Raw genomic sequence first — 18,943 nt, forward strand, 5'->3', positions numbered from 1 at the left:
ATTTTGTTTTGATCCAATGCTGCACAACTGAACTGATCCAATGCTGCTGTGAAAGAAAGAAGCTATATCCATGTTGGATAGAATATCCAATTTAAATAAAAAATAACCTTAAGGGACAACTTGAATGCTTTTTTTCTCTTAATGCATTGCATAAAGATCGGATCGGGAAAAATCGGTATCGGCAAATTGTCAAAATCAAATGATCGGAATCGGATCGGGAGCAAAAAAAGGTGATCGGGACATCCCTAGTCTTAACCCTAAAAAGAGGCCAAATTCAGTTTGTAAATCAAACAAAAACTAAAAAAGGCCTAAAAACTTATCTTTTTAGAAAAGCCTTTAACTAGATTTTTAAATCCCCCACATTATGCCATGCTGGCATGAATGTCACAGCTTTTATTTGATGTTTTTAAATTGTTTGTTTTTCTATTGTTTTTGTTGTTTTGTTTCACCCTTTTTAATTTTGTAGCACTTTGAGTTTTGTTTACGCAAATGAAAAGTGCGCTTATAATAAAAATATATTATTATTATTATTATTAAAAGGCGAGGGGACATTTACTGAAATACTGTTATTTGCAAAAAATAATCTGTATAGTTATACAACACAAAAAGATTACATATCTTCTGCAAGTTATCAAATATCTGTAGATTTACATAAAGTAGTTACTTAAGTTATTCCATTTGTCTCACGAACGTAATTATAATATGAAATGACAAAATCTAGGTGAAAGTGTTGAAGTTTTTGTGGAAGAACAGGCGAACCTTAGTTCTTGGAAATAAAGTAAAACACATAAAAATCCTGTTAAAAACAATTCCTTCAAAGTGAAAAAAAATGAAATCTTTTACAATATTTGAGCGGCTCAAAACATTTTTTTATGTCATAACATTGACATTTATTTTAACATTTCATGCAGCTCATCCAAGTGGAGAGAAACCAGTGTGAACCCAAAGAAACCTGGTTCAAAGATATATTGACCCTTTGCTGAATTTGGGTTCCGATGAAGTGTACCACTACCACGGATTTATACGTCACACACCTGAGTCAGGTAATCGATGAGCGCCAGGTGAGCCTTCTCCAGCTCGGCCCCGGACAGAGAGGGCAGAGGGTTCGGGTATTGGAGCTGTTTGCGGTAATCTGAGGGCAGCAGGTCTGGGTACAGCCCGATCACATGGGTGGGATCTGAAGAGGACAAATGTGTGTGTCAGTTTATTTAAATAATAATAATAATAATAATAATAATAGTTTATATTTATATAGCACTTTTGATGAACTTAAAGGTCCCCTATTATACTGTTTTTCATCAATATATCACAGGTCTCAGATATATACAGATCATTGCAGCATTACCCATAATCCCCTCTGTTTCAGCCCTGTTTCCAAAGTGCTGATTCTCTGTCTGTTACTTTAGATGAAAATAAGGAGCCCCTCCCCACGCCCCTCTGAGAGAGATTTGGTTACAAAGAACTCAATGGTGCTCTAGGAGGAGATTCAGGTGATAAGGGGGGGGGTGGGGGGGGGGGGGGGTTACCTTGGTTGCTGATTGGCTAATGGTTACACAAGACAAAACATCATTATGACATCATAAAGTGGCCAAAATCTGATCAGCTCATTTTCAGACAGGTTTTTATAGAAATGGATCAAAAAGAGAGAGAATCTTTGTTCCTGAAACTTTCAGAGTCTCTTTCCACAGAGGGGACACATGTTGATGTAGAAGAGACATGAAGAAGAGGGGACACATGTTGATGTAGAAGAGACATGGAGAAGAGGGGACACATGTTGATGTAGAAGAGACATGAGGAAGAGGGGACACATGTTGATGTAGAAGAGACATGAAGAAGAGGGGACACATGTTGATGTAGAAGAGACATGAAGAAGAGGGGACACATGTTGATGTAGAAGAGACATGAAGAAGAGGGGACACATGTTGATGTAGAAGAGACATGAAGAAGAGGGGACACATGTTGATGTAGAAGAGACATGAAGAAGAGGGGACACATGTTGATTTAGAAGAGACATGAAGAAGAGGGGACACATGTTGATGTAGAAGAGACATGAAGAAGAGGGGACACATGTTGATGTAGAAGAGACATGAAGAAGAGGGGACACATGTTGATGTAGAAGAGACATGGAGAAGAGGGGACACATGTTGATGTAGAAGAGACATGAAGAAGAGGGGACACATGTTGATGTAGAAGAGACATGAAGAAGAGGGGACACATGTTGATGTAGAAGAGACATGAAGAAGAGGGGACACATGTTGATGTAGAAGAGACATGAAGAAGAGGGGACACATGTTGATGTAGAAGAGATATGAAGAAGTGGATTTTGCACAATAGGGTGGACAAACAAGGACAAACAAGGACAAACAAAGACAGTCAACAGGCAATTATTTGGGGGGCGGGGGTTATGGATAGACAGAGGTGAAGAGATTAGTTTTGAGGCGGGACTGAAAGAGTATGAGGGTCTCACACTTAAGCCTTTGAGATAAAGGGAAACATACGGAAGACCAAAGAAGCAAGTGATACAAATACATCTGATTATCTATTATCTAAATCTGATATAAAAAAAGAAAAACGTTATTCTTTGTTTACGAGTTAAGAACAGGTAAACAAAATAAATGTTGACAGGATAAGCCTTATGTTTTTTGATGTCAGGATAGTTTTTGTCTTTGTGATACTTATTTCTGCCCTTAATATACATACAACTCACCTACCTGCATGGCTTACCTCGCATTAATAACCTACGAGTGGTGCACTTCAGCCTCTTGTGGCCAAAATATATATTTCAACTACACCCACTTAAAAAAAAAAAGATCCTTAATCATCCACAGGATAAAAATGGATCAAAGAGTTTATAATAGAAACATACACCACTATGTTTAATTGCCCAGAACAGAAATCAAGAGCTCATTAGTGCAATGGAAAGTTTGTCATCATGTGGAATAAATTCTCACAAACACAAGATGTGAAATCGTTACGCGGGGATAACAGAGAACCATCAATATATGAGCAACAGATGTTTAGTAGGAAAGAAAAAAGTAGGCAGAATATATGAAAGTAAACAAATATGACTTTGTCAAAGCATCTCAACCTCTCTTTAGTATATTATTATTATTAGACTTCTCGTGGAAAGTTTTCTTTGAGCGAAGCCCCTTTTTTAAAACTCAATATCATTGTCCATCCATTTAATTACAAGTAGCTTAAAGTGGACCTATCATGCTATATTGGAAACATATATTGTAGGCCATACCTATACAAAACATGTCTGTGAAGTGTTTTGCTTAAAATACCAAACAGATGCCCCATTGCTCATATCCCTCTATTCCAGCTCTGTTAGAGAAACGCGGATTTTGGGTCCTTAGCTTGAAAAAAAAGAAAAAAAGAGGAGGCGGAGCTAATGCCTGATCAGAATTCTACCGGAGATAAAGTTCAATTCTGCTGTGATAAAACGCCATCCTGTTCTAAACCACATCAAGGATTATGTCTGAAACAGTATGGAGCTCAAATGCTTTTTTCTCTTGCAGGTTTATCACAAGGCGAGTTCCTTTTTTTATCTCCTGCTTTTTAAAAACACACTTGGTACTCTCTCCAGTAGTACCAAGCCCCCAAGCCCCCAGGAAGTGCGCCGGACTCTGAGGAAAATATTCTTTGTGGCCAAACGGCGGTACTACACTTCCATATCAGTCGCTGGGCCCGGAAAGACTTTTTCCCATTGACTAACATTGGGAAAGAGACGTCTGTAAATCGTTGGATGATTGTTTTAAACTAAATAAACTACCCAGTATGAACGTTTGTATAGCCCTTATTAAAAACATTTGGTCCTCAAGTTGTAAAATGTGCTAATAACGTTATTCTGAGAGTTATTTTCCGCGGTATTACGAACGCGGATCTAACCCACGGGACCGTGCCGCCCGGCACGTTCAAGGGACGTGTTCAGTACTACATGAGTTTTACCTTTACCCATGGATGCACAATAAGAACGGATTATATGATTATATGAATACTTTCGTGACGTTTCGCTCTCTCAAAAGTTGGGCCATTTTGTCTTCATGCGCCAATGAGCAACTCTCATAGGAATGAACGAGGTCCCGCCTCCCACGCTGTATCCAGTTCTTATTATACATCCATGTACAGTACAGGTTAGCTCTGAGTGTTAGCGAGGCTTGCTAATGTAAACAAAGATGAGATTACGTCCAAAACACGTCAGGCTTTGTTTCTGATAGCAACTCTCTGTGGGTCCCCCGCCGATTTGACGTCATATCGGCAGCAAATCTGTATCCGCTCGTTGTAGCCCCGTTTTTAAAAGATTTGGGTGCAGAGGAAACGAGAGAGGGTTTTATTTTCTGACGCTGCGTGAGTTCCCCGACACACCGGGGACACATATTTATGTATAACAGACATCAAAAAGTGCATTTTGCATGATAGGTCCCCTTTAAGTTGTGCAGCTCTAGGCAGAATAAGATCCACGTATTTATTTTTTATTTGGCCTGAACAGACTTGGAGGAAGAAAAGCTTAGAGTTCTCACCTGTTCCCAGTTTGGCGAACACCTGCATGGAGTCGTCGAACCTCTTTTGGCAGAACAGGTTGAAGGCGTAGAGATTCTGGATGTGATGGATCTGCTGCTTCTTATCCCCGTCAGAATCATCCTTCATCTTCAGAAAGAGAATATACGTGAAGAAAAGCCAAACAATTCATCACAAAACAGCAAAATTAATTATTAGGATTCTAGCGGTCTGATCTTTAGTTTTTTTGAGATTGAATATTATTATTTTAAAAAATATTTACTCAAGAACATTTTGTAAAGATCATACAAGTCACGGTATTTCTGGTATTTTGGTTCTCGTCATTATATTTTTTTTATTTAGTTTATAAGTATAACTTTAATCCTTTTCAATTTATTGAATTTAATTATAGACACCCTATCCGTTTTTAAGAGTGCGCTTAAGACCTTCCTTTTTGATAAAGCTTATAGTTAGGGCTGATTAGATTCAGCCCCTAGTTTTGCTGATATAGGCTTAGTTTGTCGGGGGACATCTTACTTCTTCCTTCTCTCTGTCTATACCTGTGTACTCTCATGTTCCGATTAACCCAGCTTCCCCAAATGTCTTTCTTTTTGGTGTCTATATACGCCGGGATCCGGAGTCATGGATGATCCTGCGGTCCTGTGTCATGGATTGCGAGTCCTGGATCTTGAGTCGTGGCTGTGGTCCTGGATCATAAGTCCTGGATGGATATCCTCGTGGATTCATCTTCTTATTATACACACATGCATTTCCAAACATTTGGACTACCTATGTTGTAAATGTATTATCTTTTCAATTTACACACGACATCTATTGCACGTCTGTCCGTCCTGGGAGAGGGATCCCTCCTCTGTTGCTCTCCCTGAGGTTTCTCCATGTTCCCCTTTTTAACTGGTTTTCTCTGGAAGTGTTTCCTTGTACGATGTGAGGGTCTAAGGACAGAGGGTGTCGTATTGTCATACTGATATTCTGTACAAACTGTGAAGTCCACTGAGACAAATGTAACATTTGTGATATTGGGCTATATAAAAAAACATTGATTGATTGATTGATTGAATTATTTTGATCATATTATTGCCAAGTAGCTTAGCCCATACAATGAATTTGCTTTGGTGCAAACATAAACAGACTAAGACAAAAATAAAATAAATATTTATTATATAATATATAATTATAATAAAAACGATTTCAACAAATATAAATACACGAAAAAAAAAAAATACTTTGACAAATTACGAAGAAATAATAGGTGGATAGCTGGATTTAATAGTGGAAGCGGTTTAAATATTTGTATTTATTTATTTTAAAGAGCGTTCTTATGTCTTTTGACATTATGTTGGTTTGCATGTAAAAGAAGCACAACAATAAGAGGTTTTGATATCTTTAGAAAACTAAGCTTCACAAAAAAACAGTGAAAAGAAACGGCATGCTTTCTAATAATGAACAAACAACATTAATGGTGTTCTTAATCCTTATAAAATAACCCCTGGAAAGTCAAATAGCTAGATTGTGCCGTGAGCGTTTTAGAGTTTCATCGTCGTGCTCCTGATGAAGATAAGTGATTTCAGTGCCACACCCCCTGAGCTAAAGCACCTCTTTAATCTGCAGGAATAAATACGTTTCTCAGGGAAGGTGTTCTCACCGCCAGCTGCAGAGCCAACTCGAACTGCTTGTCCTGAAGAAGCTGCCGGATCTGAATGGCAATGGACACCGGCACCAGGCGCCACACAAAGTGGTTGCTGGCAACGTACACAATATTCTGCCTGTGGAGGATGAGAGGAGAAAAACAACATTAGAGAGGATCGGTGGGAACTAAATAATGATGTCTTTGTGAGGAGAGACTGACATTATCCGTTTCAATGTGATGGGGATGGAAACTAGGGGAAGAGAGGAAAGCGGCAAATCATGCATCATGTTTTTGTTTAGGATGTTCTGCATAGGAAAGAGAGGGGTAACCATAACAAAGCCTCATTTCTTAATCATGTATTTGTATTATATTTGTGTATAACATAAGACCCTTTTTTCTTGTATTAAAGGTCCCATGTCATGGCCATTTCTACTGATCATAATTCCATTGTTGAGGTCTACTAAAATAGATTTACATTGTTCAATGTTCCAAAATCACATTGGTTTCTCAAACAGCATCTCTGTGTAGTATGCGTATTCATTCGCTGTCCTGCACGGCTTGTTGGAGCTCCTGCCCCCTCCTTTCCTATCATCTAGACCAGTGGTTCTCAACCTGTGGTACGCGTACCACTGATGGTATGCCAGCTCCCACTAGTGGTACGTGGAGGAATCTGACGTATAACATCTTTTTTTTTTCTATTAATTCTTTTATTTTTTTATTTTTTTATTTAAAGGTGGGGTAGGTAATTTTGGAGAAACCAGCTCGAGTGAGCTAGAATTTGAAAATACACAACCGGAAAAAATATGCCACTTCCTTACGGAGCCTTCCACAGATTACATTTTTTTATGGATTTTTTGTCAAAGCACTTCAGATATTCATTGCTATCGGGATGTTAAGAGCATTCCATGGAATATAACAAAAAGTGTATCTCGAGCCGGTTTCTCAAACTTACCTACCCCACCTTTAAACGTTACACATACAGACATATAAAATACAGGAAACACAACTAAGTGAACAAAAAGACGAAAAGCAGTCACTACATTGTGCACATTTGGGACATTAAGGTACACTACTTATTACTGCAAGAGCAGCTGATGGTAAGGACCTCAGACAACTTCAATAAACTTAAAATAGGCTATAGGGACAAGTGCCATCAGTTTGAGGCTTGATTGAATAACATTAATTAAAAAGTAAATCATACTATCAAAATACTACAACGAATGAAAATAAGCTTGAGATAATTGAAACTGTGGTTTAAATTAGTTCTAATAGGCTATTGCTGTTTTTAGATTTAGAAACGAAAACATTTATTTTATTTTATTTCTGGCGTTGCTAATTACGACCTTACTACCCGCTAACGTTGCAAGCAAGCTAAAGAAAGAAGAAAGCTGAATGATGTTAAAAACGTGGCTCAAAACGGGAGGTATTCGGAAGAGTGGTACAGAGGAGAATATTACCAGCAAAAGTGAACAAGTGAATGAGGAGGAGGACAGTCATCAACCGAGCAGAAGCGCAGGCTCCGCAAGCAACGCAAAAGTGATATGCACAGCCGCTGTGATGGAGGACAGAAGTGACTCAGGAAGAAGGCATTTGCTCAAAGGATGGAGAAAAGGCTGTGACCGAGGTCAAACGCTGAAAAAGCACACTTGGCCTTAATTGTTGTCTTTTTTCTTATCTTTTTTCTTTTCTTTTTTACTTTACCACCACAGAAATGGCAAAAGCAAACATCAGCAGACTGAAGATGAGCTATTAGCCCTTAGGCTCATCTGCTCCTGGAGGCTTCATTATTATTGTGGAACTGAATTCCCAAGAGGACATTTTCTGTTACGATGTAGGTTGTTGCAGGAGGCCTACATTCAAACTTTGGTATAGGTCCAGGAAATGACATGTGTGTACAGTTGACATGTGTTGTGTGAGAATTAGTTATTATTTTGTTCTTTATAATCTAACTTGTGGAGAGAGAGAGAGGAGAGAGAGAGAGAGAGAGAGAGAGAGAGAGAGAGAGAGAGAGAGAGAGAATTGTAACATTGGTCATATGGTGGTACTTGGAGAGCCAACTATTTTCTCAGGTGGTACTTGGTGTAAAAAGGTTGAGAACCACTGATCTAGACTATTCGAACGGCTCTTATCGTGGCTGCCACTGAGGTACTTCCGGGTCGTTTCACTCCGTTAGGAAGGTTCCTAAACTAAACTGACAATTCGACTGCAACCCTAGTCCACAGAGATTACAGGGCTTCATGGAGGTGTTCTCACCCAGCGGAGGTGATGAAGCGAGGCCTCTGCAGCTCCACGCTCTGCACCAGCAGCCGGGGCTCAAACGTCCGGATCTCCACGTACCGAGGGAGCACCGCGATGATGTACGGAGGCTGGTGCTCTGGGAAGATAAGAGGAAAGAGGGATTAAAACTTTGTGTCAGCTAAAAACACAAACTGCCACAGCTGGGTTATTACATATCCGTGGACTTTCAGGAGTTGGTTGTACGGGTAATACCTGGGTTGGACAAAATGAATGACAATAACAAAATAAAACTAAATTTAAATAAATAGTTCAACTTTTTTTAAAGGGGAATTGGCTTCTTCAGTTATATGAAATAAATAAATAAAATTTAGATACATATATTTAGTATTTTTACAACAACACTATTTACTAAAAGATTTTCTGTATTATATTTAAAGGGGACCTATCATGCAAAATGCACTTCTTGAAGTCTTTGATACATAAAGATGTGTCCCCGGTGTGTCGGGGAACTCACGCAGCGTCAGGAAATAAAACCCTCTCTTTTCCTTCGTACCCAAATCTCTAAAAACGGCGGAACAACGGAGCTGATCCAGATTTGCGTCCGATATGACGTAATATCTGAAATGTGGACCCACGGCCCTATCAGAAACGTTGCTCTCAGAAACAATGCCCGACTGTTTTGGACGTAATATGGTCTGTGTTTACATTAGCATGGCTAACACTCAGAGCTAACCTGTACTGGAGAGCATGTGTGTGAAGAAGCAGGAAGTAAAAAGGAACTCACCTTGTGGTATAACCGGCAAGAGAGAAAGCCTTTGAGCTCCATACTGTTTCAGAGAGAATCCTTGATAATCCATGATATGGCGTTTCATCACGGCAGTATTTAGTTTAGACAGTAGCTGCCGGGTCCCGCATGAGCTCAGACCCCTCTTTTTTTTCTTTTTTAAACTTTATACATAAAATCAGCACTTTTGAAACAGGAAGTGAAATAGAGGGATATGAGGCATGGCTAGAATGGGTGACCTGTTTGGTATTTTGAGCAAAACACTTCATAGACATGTTTTTTATATATTTTTATATATCTGAGACCTATGCTATTACCTAAAAATAGCATGATAGGTGACCTTTAAAGTACCTACCTCAGTATCCTTTAAAAAAATTATAAATAAACGCTCCTTTTTATCAAATAGCTTTCAATTAGGTTTCTTTTCTCCATTGATTTATTTTTAATACGTTTCGACTTCTATTTATCGATTATCGCATTTTTTTTTACTATTAATGTCTATATGCAGTATGTCTGTGAAGCACTTTGAAACACATTGTATTGACATGTTATTATAAGAGGCTTTAAACAACCCTTCCTGGACCCTTAGCTCCGGGAAACATTGTGCATAAGGGACAAGCTTAGGTTTCAAACTTAAAAAAGGTATTTTCTGCACCAGCCAGGAACTGTTCAATGCATTTCAAAGTGAGCAGCACTCTCATTCCTCCGCTGAAGCCCACATATCAAAGCAAGGAAATTGCACACTGCCCGGCCCGAAGGTTTAATTTCCCCTCCATATTGTTCCTTTCTGCACTGCAATATATGGGAGACGTAAACGTGAGAGGTCATCGTATCACTCCTGTCACAAAGCTCATCAGTAACCCAGAAATGTGGAGTCAAATAAAAAATCTATCTTCCTCCTCCTCCTCCGACATGTGGGAAACAGCAGGGAAAAAATAAATAAAGTTTGTAAAGGGAAAGCTTCAAGGAGATAAAAGAGAAGACAGACAGCCGCTGGATATTCAGACCAAATGCTTCATCTGGTGTTCCTGCTATGTGAACAAACTGTGACAAGGAGAGATTAAACTGATCTGCAGTGAAATCAAGTAGCAACGCTTTATACAGGCGCAGCTGAAGCATAACATTCAGCAGATTGCTTTTAAGAGAAATGAACAAGAACGTATATTAAGTGATGGAACGTTTATTAATGTCAGATTAAAGTCAGACTCGGGCTCCAACTAAGATATTTTAGAGGACGACTTTTTATCCAATTTGTGTGTAAATCATCTGGCTTTGACCTTTTGACTTTTCTGTCAGTGTTAATGTATTTTCTGATTTGTATTAAACGTATGTTATATGTTCTTCTTCTGTTTTGATGGTTTTAATTCATACTTATTGTTGTGCATTAAGCCTGCTGATGCAGTATAAATTGTGCGTTGACGGACATAGTAAGATTTTTGGTTCTGGAAAAATATAGACCGTATAAATGTAACTCATTGTGCGTGACTCAATTAAGAAGAAATAAAACACATATTACAAATAAAAATGTCTTTACAGTTTTAAGTTGCTCTGCCAAATTCAGCACCAGACCCTTTTTACGCTGCTATGGGCAATCTTGCACTTGTACATTCCCAAAGATATTGAAGTGACTGTTATTTGTATATATATATATATATATAAATATATATATATATATATATATATATATATGATTGTTGCACTTTTATCTTAATTTATATATAATATTCTATACATATTTTTATATATATGTCAGGGAATAATTTCCATAGATGTTTACCTTTCGCCCTCTGACGCAGATGCCCAACCTTGAGCAGCCGTTATCTCCCTTAAGGAGGGGCTGCCATAGCATATCGTTGATGTTGCCAGTTTATGACCGGGCAACTCTCGGTCAGAGATAGTTATTGTTGTGGGACACCTGGAACACATACTTCTCGGGGGGTAGATGACCCCGAGCCATAAGAGGCAACAACTGTGATTCAGTTTCCTCAGCTGTTCAGTCTAACTAATGAAGAATGTTGATTATTACACTCTGAAATAGTTCAAACCTGGAGCTACAGGAGGGCTCTTCAGAATTGATTGTGGCATCTCTACCGTGTGGTCAACTCGTGGCCCGTGACATGTTTTGTGAATTCTCCGGCCGAAGCTCCAAATAAACCGTCAGTGTTTGCCATCAAAGCTCCAGCTCTCCTCGTGTCCCTCTGAGTCTCCTTTGCTTCAGAAGTTTCCCCAATAATATATATATTGTATTTTTGTATTCGGGATTGTAGGAAACGGTATTTCGAACTCTCTGTCTTTACACTCAAACTGAAAGATTGACAATAAAGTTGACTTTGATTTCTCACCCATTGCTATAGGGATGTCTGTCCAGTTGAGGGCGCACTTCTGGGTGCAGACGCCCTCTTCATTGAGCACCACAGTGAGGTCGTCCTGCCCGACAGCCACCTTCCCATCAGCCAGTGGGGTGACCAGCGGCTCCAGCTGCTTCCCAGTGGGGAAGAGCTCCTTGATGGAGCCTCGGCCGTCCATCTGATCAACAGGAGGGATCATTAGAGGAAGTATTAATAACATCTTACAAACTGAAAAGTCGATGATAAAGTCACATAAATCACATCATAACTCCAAGGCGTTTTCTTAATTAACAAATAACTCGGTAAAAACAGACATTTATCCTTTGATGTTTATCCAAAGAGCAAATCTAACTATCACATTTCAAGTCCAGGAAGCACTCCCACAGAAACATTGTGCTTAAAATAATGAAACAACATTAAAGAAAAGCTAATTAGACTAGCAGTAACACTACCAAACGTTAGCTGAAGATACAAATAAAAGTAGGAAGGAATACTAAAAACAATCAGGAACTAATTATATCACAGGCGGTTTCTACCTTTGAAAAGTGGTATAAAACACTTCCTGTAGTTGTGAAAGGCACGTGCAAAATGTTTGTTTCTCACGGATAAATGAGGATTTGTGCAAGAGTCATGAGAGACTAAAGCCTAGTCTCAAAGGCTGTACAGGAAACAGCTTAAAACCAAGCATTGTGCTTTTTTTTTTGCAACATTTGGGAAAAGATATGACAGTTATGAATTAACCAGTTCAAGAGGAAATGCAGAGAAATCATTTTCTCGAGATACAGGGATGGGGAAGGTGTTTGACTATGTGTATGTGTGTGTATATGTGTGAGTATGTAGGTGTGTGTGTGTGTGTACATATGTGTATATATGTGTATATGTGTGAGTATGTAGGTGTGTATATGTATATGTACATATATATGTGTGTGTGTGTGTGTGTGTGTGAGTATGTAGGTGTGTGTGTGTGTGTGAGTATGTAGGTGTGTGTGTACATATGTGTATATGTATATATGTCAATCAACAGGTAAAGCAGATTAATAATAATAATTAATCATAATTATTATAGATTATAAATAAATAATTTAGGGACAAGGGGGTGAGATTAAATAAATTATACTTCTTCTCACTCCTTTTCGAACACTAGATGTGGGACTGTTTATGTAGCTAATGATGTTGTTGTTGTTGTTGTACATTTCTGTTTTGATTTCTATGCACTGCAACATTTGTTTTGTTTTGTAAGTACTTGTTCGAAAAAAAATGTATCAATCAATCAATCAATCAATCAATCAATCACTCAATCAATCAATCGAAGAGTGAGCATTCAGGTGGATGTTGGAGAATTGAATATGCTGCAGGAGTACTTACAGATGGATGTTTTTGATACTTTAAAAAGGAAAACACTAGCTTCCTTTAAGTTCAGGGTAGCTATAGATAAGTCAAGCGGAGTATAGAAAGTTTCCTGTAGCACATACCCGGATGAGGTAATAGTCTCGCTTGAAACCAACACATATGGAGTTTTCACACCAGGCCATGGACTTTGGAATATCTGGTGCACCAAAATCCCCCTGACAGACACAAACAGAACGTTAGGATGATTAAAGGTAGATCATACAGCAGTGAGTCACATCTTAACTGTATTTTATTTCACCTGCAGCTCGTAGAAGTCTCTGTCCTTCCAGTAATACATCTGGATTTTCTTTTTCACCGCCACACACATTCTCAACCTTTCCTCCCCTGTGCTGGTTAGCTGGAAACAACAGAGACAACATATATTAATCAAGACTTCAAAATATCAAGAAAGATGTGTATATCACAGAAATGTGGAAACCAAAGAGTGTTTCACCTTTCCAAAAGACTGTATAAGAAAGATGAAGGTTTTTCTTAGTTTTGGTTGATTTAATGCACATTTCACAGATCTTACATTACTGCTGAACATCTTTTGAACAAACAACGTCTCATTGTCTTTTTCTTTGTGCAGTGTGCTGATTTTGAAAAGGCAAAGCAACAGTTTTACATTAACTGCCTTTCAGATTTTAACTATTATTTTCCCGGCTCTTTATTCGCTGATGATAATTCAAGGCTACTAAAGGACTCATGGACGCGGGAAGGGGGGGTGCTGAGGGGGCTGCAGCACCCCCATCTGCAAGGCTCCACTAGCACCCGCACCCCCAAACGCAGCGCACCTGTGTAAGCGCCACAGTTTCCCCGCTGCGAGGCACCACTAGCACCCCCCCCCCCCCAGCGCGTCACAGTTTCTCCGCTGCGAGGCACCACTAGCACCCCCTACCACCCCCCCCAGTGCGTCACAGTTTCTCCGCTGCGAGGCACCACTAGCACCCCCCCCCCAGTTTCTCCGCTGCGAGGCACCACTAGCACCCCCTACCCCCCCCCCCAGCGCGTCACAGTTTCTCCGCTGCGAGGCACCACTAGCACCCCCTACCACCCCCCCCAGTGCGTCACAGTTTCTCCGCTGCGAGGCACCACTAGCACCCCCCCCCCAGTTTCTCCGCTGCGAGGCACCACTAGCACCCCCTACCCCCCCCCCCAGCGCGTCACAGTTTCTCCGCTGCGAGGTACCACTAGCACCCCCTACCCCCCCCCCCAGTGCGTCACAGTTTCTCCGCTGCGAGGCACCACTAGCAGCCCCCCCCCGGGCCCCCAACTCTGACTGACTCCCCGCGTTCCTGAAAGGACTGCTAAAACATTCAGACGATGGATGACCTATCTTTGTCTTTCCACACCACTAAGACACCCCTTCTAAAGACTGAAATACAAAATGAGTGCCAGGTCACAATCAGCAGTCAAATGAATACTGTAATAAGTAATATCTACTACACGTGAATCGCAGTCAATTGGTCTAGAAATGCAAAACAACTGGTCATAAAACATCTTCACATCAGGAGACCGATTCATCTGACTTTTCTTTTTAACAGTCCAATAACTTGTAGCTGTAGGATTGTAGTCCTGCACAAGTAAAGCATTATCTCAGTATAACAACTCTAAATAGCAGGCAGTACACAAGCATGAATATAATAGCAGCACTGTAGTGTAACATTACTGCAGGCGTAATGTATGAACGCTGCAAATACAGATGACTTCTCCTGCATTCCACTTTCAACATTATGTCACTCGCTCTGATTTTAAATGCAATATCTTTTTTCTTTTTATGTCTTAGAGAGGACCTATCATGCAAAATGCACTTTTTTATGTCTTTTATACATAAATATGTGTTCCCGGTAGGGCTGCTCAATTAATCGTATTTTAATCGCAATTACGATTATGGCTTGCAACGATTACGAAAACAACGTAATCGAAATAAAAACGATTATTTTTTTATTATAATTTTTTTTTCAGTTGAATTATACTTAAAGTTCAGGGTAAACAACTGTTAAAAACATACTGTTCACATTTTTTCTTTTTCAATAAATTGATGTTTTCAAAGTAAATGGATAATTGTTTTTAATAATCGTGATATCAATTATTGACCCAAATAATCGAGATTATGATTTTTGCCATAATCGAGCAGCCCTAGTCCCCGGCGTGTCAGGGAACTCACAAAGTGTCAGAAATCTAAACCCTCTCTCCTTTCCTCCGTACCGAAATCTCTAAAAACGGGGCTACAACGGAGCTGATCCAGATTTGCGTCCGATATGACGTCAATCACATTAATTTAACTGTATCTGCCGGTAGAACTCTGAGCAGGCATTAACTACCCCTCCTCTTTTAGTTTTCAAGCTAAGGACCCAAAATCAGCGTTTCTCTAACATCTGAAATAGAGGGATATGAGGGAAGTCTAAAATGCAAGATCTGTTTGGTATTTTGAGCAAAACACTTCATAGACATGTTTTTTATATATTTGTAAAATCTGAGACGCATAATATACGGCTAAAAATAGTATGATAGGAGACCTTTAAGTATATCAAATGTTATATTGTTGGAGGAGCCTGGGGTTTAAGATGTTCCCGTGCCAACAAATCAGCTGTATTTTTTGTGCATTTGACAATAAAGCCTTTGAATCTTGAAAACAGGGGGACTGTAACTGACCTGCAGGTCACAGGCGAACAGCGTCGCTCCTTTGGCTTTGGACAGCACGGTGATCTGCTGGAAGGTCAGGAGGTCATGGACGTGGATGTTGTTCTCTGCAGGAGAAAGGGATTTGATCAGTTAAGAGAATGAAGATTAATGCTTTTACACAAAAAGGTCGCAGTTTCAATGCTGTGAAGGTTTAATAATGAATAGATATTATGTTATAATAAGGAGAGAAACTTACCTAGAAGGCTGACAAGAATGTTGTACTTTGAGACAACGTAAAGCTGTAGAAAAAGTAAGACAAACATAAATGACAAGGAGGTAACAAACACACTACAGCCAAGTCGTTTAACCCACTTCTCTGTGAGCGTGAGAAGTCTTAACTTTACTTTTCAATATAACATTCAAGAACTTTATGATAATTATTCAAACACAATATAATTGCGGTTGTGTGAGACCAACATAAATAGTGCTTTGATTTAAAACAATCACACATGTTTACAAAGACTAAATAAGGCATAAATGAGTAAATATGAGCAATAATTGTATAAAATCTAAGCAATACAAGCACAAAATGAGAACTATCAAGTCTAATACAAATGTGAAGGTTAATCTGAGAGATCACAATCACATCCACACTGTTTGGTATTAAGGTGTGTTGTATTTCCAGATGAATACCAGGAGAGGGAGTAGGCCACTGGCACGTTTATTATCAGACATGTTAATATTTAATTACTAATCAGGGGACAGCACAGTAAGCACTCCTAAAACCTGAAAGTATTTGCTTTGTGACTACCCTCCCCAGATCTTAAAAGCTTATTCATCATTGATGTTTTTTGATCTAGGCAGTAATAGTCTAACCATGCAGTCTTATCTACCTGCTGAATCTTCTTTGAGAAGTTCTTATTGGATTTTTCCAGTGTCACCTCAAAGCGGTTGGTGCCTAAGGGGAAAGAGACACATCAAAAATTACTTATTTGAAGCAGGCAACATTACATGGAGGTCTGCAAATACAACAAGGTATCACCACCACACGTCTCTTTGGGCTCTTCTCACCTGCATCCTTCTTTATTCGGTAGAGAAGGAGATGCCCTGGCTTTGTTCCCACGAGCAGCCAGTCCTCTGTGGGAAGAGACACTCAACAATCAGGGTCTGGCAGTGAGAAGGATGCTGTCAGTCAACTCAGACATTTTGTGCTATCAAAACAGAAACATTGTCAGACACAATGCAACCCTTTTTATCATAGACCCACACCGAAAGATATTACTAAGTACTTCTGAGTATCATATTGATGGGAGGTGTTAAAGCAATGATGGTATTCAAACTTAATACAGTGTAAATCTAATGTAACTGCTGTAACCTGGGGTGTGTATGATAACAGATGTGTTTGGAAGGGGGTTTTATGACACTACAGGAAGAGAGGGGAAGGAATTTGCTATAGGGGTTAACTGTATATCCCATTGTTCTTTGTAGGGTGTGAGTTGTTGAATAGAGTACTGTGCCATGGGGCGACCACCTGGCATCATATGATGTTGATTAACATGTAAATAAGCTTTGATGTCTTCCTATAAGAAGAGTCTGTTTCACACAGAACAGGACGCACTCAGAACGAGTCGTCATGCATTAAAACGAAGATCTCAAAATACTTTATATCGATATTGTGTTTCTTTGCATAACTCATCATTCTCTCTAGACAGCAGCTGATTTTAAGTTGCTACGACAGATGACATGCCAGGGACAGAAGAGACGCCACTGCCATTTGTTCAGTAAGATTTGAAGATGCATAGGTGCTGGAAGTACATTGAATCAAGTATTTCACTTAATTGCAATTTTTAGGTACTTTTGTATTTTTTCTTTTAATGCTACATTCTACTTATACTTCACTAGAATTCAAATCTATTGTTTCTGCTTTTTACCTCACTACATTTATTCTTTAATCTGAACCTAAAAAGTAACTAGTAACTCAAAGTTGTCAAGTTTGTCCTGCAGTGACTCAGTCAGTAGGGGCTTGGACTGTGAGCTGTAGGGTCGCCGGTTCAAGTCCCCGACCAGACCTAAAATATGGAGTGTAGACTGCTACTTATAGAGGTCCCAGTTCACCTCCTGCCCTGCTGCCCTTGAGCACTGGACATCCCCCCACTCCCATTGCTCCCTGGTCGCTGTACAATAGCTGCCCACTGCTCCTAGTACTAGACCCCCGGTACTAGGATGGGTTAAAAGCAGATAACAAATTTCACTGTGTGTGCTTTGTGTGACCATTAAAGAGGGTTTCATCCCTCCGATTGTCTCTCGATATATAGGACATAAAACAGATACAATTGTGCAAGAGAATGTTTTGAGATGTGCAAGTAAATACAAATAGTGCAAGAAGAGTCTATATACAAGTACATGGAATATGATGTATAGATGGAGTGGGGTAAAAAGTACAATATTGGCTTCTAAAATGTAGTGGAATATAAGTGTAAAGAAGTATCAACTGAAAACACTCACAATTGTACTTAAGTTATGCACTTGAGTAAATGTACTTAGTTAATTTACACCACTGGAGTAATCTGAATCACCTGAGACAGAAGCTCAGACGTCCACTTCAATGTCAAACAATACATTGGAAAAACAGCTCTTTGGGAAACTTAGAAGTGTCAACAACTCACCCCAGGCTGCCAGACAGTCAATCTGAAGAGGAAGCTTCTCCAATATAGGCACTGGTTCATATGCGTCATGCATTTTGAATATATATATTCAATTACACACCGCTCGGATGGATCGATCCCAAACAGATTGGATGTCTGTCGGGACAATAGCTGACCGACGGACCAACGGTTAGTCTGTCAGGGTGGGACAACTTTATGTGTCGCCATTAACCGACAGAGTAGCTCAATAGTGTCGACAGGGAATGAGGAAATCTGGTGTCTGTAATGCTAAGCGGTTAACTAGCTCTCCGACCAAAACAACAGCTGATCGTTAGCATGCTAGCATTAAAAGTTAGCAAGCTACCTAGCTAAACATTGTCCTCTCTTATTCCATGGTAACTGAAACCGCCACAAAATGGCCCCGTTCATAAATCGATAAAAGACAAACACAGCGTTTGGTTGAGTTATTATAAATAGTTAACGAGGTTTTAGCGATATCCGTTAGTGTTTGTTAGCCATGCTAGCTTCTCCTTATTTCCTCCAGTTGTGTTAACGACGGCTGCGCGAGGGAATGAGATTTGACAGGCACGTGACAGAAGTCATCGCACTCACGAGGAACGCATTAAAGGTGCAGTGACATAAATAATGCACTTGCAATTCTCGCGAGATTTTATTCATTGAGATTTTGTAATGTACTTTACTGTTAAAAAAGCTCTTTTTTTTCTTTCAATAAAAAGGTGTTAAAATGAACAGCTGTTTAATTCAT

The 18,943-nt window shown here is 39.5% G+C and overlaps 1 protein-coding gene across 1 annotated transcript; it reads right to left on the bottom strand.

The window, feature by feature from the left end:
• Positions 1–1,004: 1,004 nt before the first annotated feature.
• On the bottom strand, positions 1,005–18,779 carry LOC307027412 (vam6/Vps39-like protein). The gene is made up of 12 exons (XM_079695651.1): positions 18,199–18,779; positions 16,604–16,669; positions 16,426–16,490; positions 15,789–15,831; positions 15,563–15,657; positions 13,167–13,265; positions 12,991–13,083; positions 11,513–11,696; positions 8,402–8,522; positions 6,164–6,284; positions 4,524–4,650; positions 1,005–1,177 (listed from the first exon to the last, which is right to left on the bottom strand). Exons 1-12 carry the CDS (start codon positions 18,269–18,271, stop codon positions 1,020–1,022), a joined length of 1,245 nt encoding a protein of 414 aa, XP_079551777.1. The 5' UTR covers positions 18,272–18,779; the 3' UTR covers positions 1,005–1,019.
• Positions 18,780–18,943: the final 164 nt, after the last annotated feature.

This window comes from Notothenia rossii (genome assembly GCF_949606895.1).
Source record: "Notothenia rossii genome assembly, contig: scaffold_427, whole genome shotgun sequence".
In the NCBI taxonomy this organism is placed as follows: domain Eukaryota; kingdom Metazoa; phylum Chordata; class Actinopteri; order Perciformes; family Nototheniidae; genus Notothenia; species Notothenia rossii.